Below are 1,067 nucleotides of genomic sequence, written 5' to 3'. Positions count from 1 at the left end.
GTGAAAGGAGATGTGGATGTTTCTGTGCCTAAGGTGGAAGGTGACCTGAGGGCCCCTGATGTTGACATCAAAGGCCCCAAAGTGGACATTGATGTTCCAGATGTGGACGTTCACGGCCCAGACTGGCACCCGAAGATGCCCAAGATAAAAATGCCCAAGATCAGCATGCCCGGCTTCAGAGGAGAGGGCCCAGAAGTGGATGTGAACCTGCCCAAGGCCAACATTGATGTGTCAGGACCCAAAGTGGACATTGAAGGCCCTGTTGTTAACATTGAAGGACCAGAAGAAAAGTGGAAAAGTCCAAAGTTTAAAATGCCTGAAATGCATTTTAAGACTCCAAAGATACCCATGCCAGATATTGATCTTAATCTAACAGGTCCAAAGATGAAAGGAGATGTGGATATCACATGCCCCAAGGTAGAGGGAGATTTTAAAGGACCTGAAGTTGACCTCAAAGGCCCCAAAGTGGACATTGATGTCCCTGATGTGGATGTTCAAGGCCCAGACTGGCACCTAAAGATGCCTAAGATGAAAATGCCCAAGTTCAGCATGCCTGGCTTCAAAGGAGAGGGCCCCGAAGTGGATGTGAACCTGCCCAAGGCCGACATTGATGTGTCAGGACCCAAAGTGGACATTGAAGGCCCTGTTGTTAACATTGAAGGGCCAGAAGGAAAGTTGAAGGGTCCTAAGTTCAAGATGCCTGAGATGAACATCAAAGCCCCCAAGATCTCCATGCCTGACTTTGATTTGCACCTGAAAGGTCCTAAGGTGAAAGGAGATGTGGATGTTTCTGTGCCTAAAGTGGAAGGTGACCTCAAGGGCCCCGAAGTTGACGTCAAAGGCCCCAAAGTGGACATTGATGTCCCTGATGTGGATGTTCAAGGCCCAGACTGGCACATGAAGATGCCTAAGATGAAAATGCCCAAGTTCAGCATGCCTGGCTTCAAAGGAGAAGGCCCAGAAGTGGATGTGAATCTGCCCAAAGCTGACATTGATGTGTCAGGACCCAAGGTGGACATCGAAGGCCCTGATGTTAATATTGAAGGACCAGAGGGAAAGTTGAAAGG

The 1,067-nt window shown here is 48.8% G+C and overlaps 1 protein-coding gene across 1 annotated transcript; it reads left to right on the top strand.

Annotated features, from left to right (window-relative positions):
• Window positions 1-6: 6 nt before the first annotated feature.
• Window positions 7-1,062, top strand: LOC113617276 (neuroblast differentiation-associated protein AHNAK-like; the record flags this gene model as incomplete). Its single annotated transcript, XM_027100502.1, has 1 exon — window positions 7-1,062. A coding segment is annotated over one exon (1,056 nt), but the record flags the coding sequence as incomplete, so codon positions are not given.
• Window positions 1,063-1,067: the final 5 nt, after the last annotated feature.

The sequence above is a fragment of the Aethalodelphis obliquidens genome, unplaced genomic scaffold, assembly GCF_003676395.1.
Source record: "Aethalodelphis obliquidens isolate GAN/ISIS:26980383/991018 unplaced genomic scaffold, ASM367639v1 scaffold5142, whole genome shotgun sequence".
NCBI lineage: Eukaryota > Metazoa > Chordata > Mammalia > Artiodactyla > Delphinidae > Aethalodelphis > Aethalodelphis obliquidens.
This window is presented reverse-complemented; position numbering and strand designations above follow the sequence as displayed.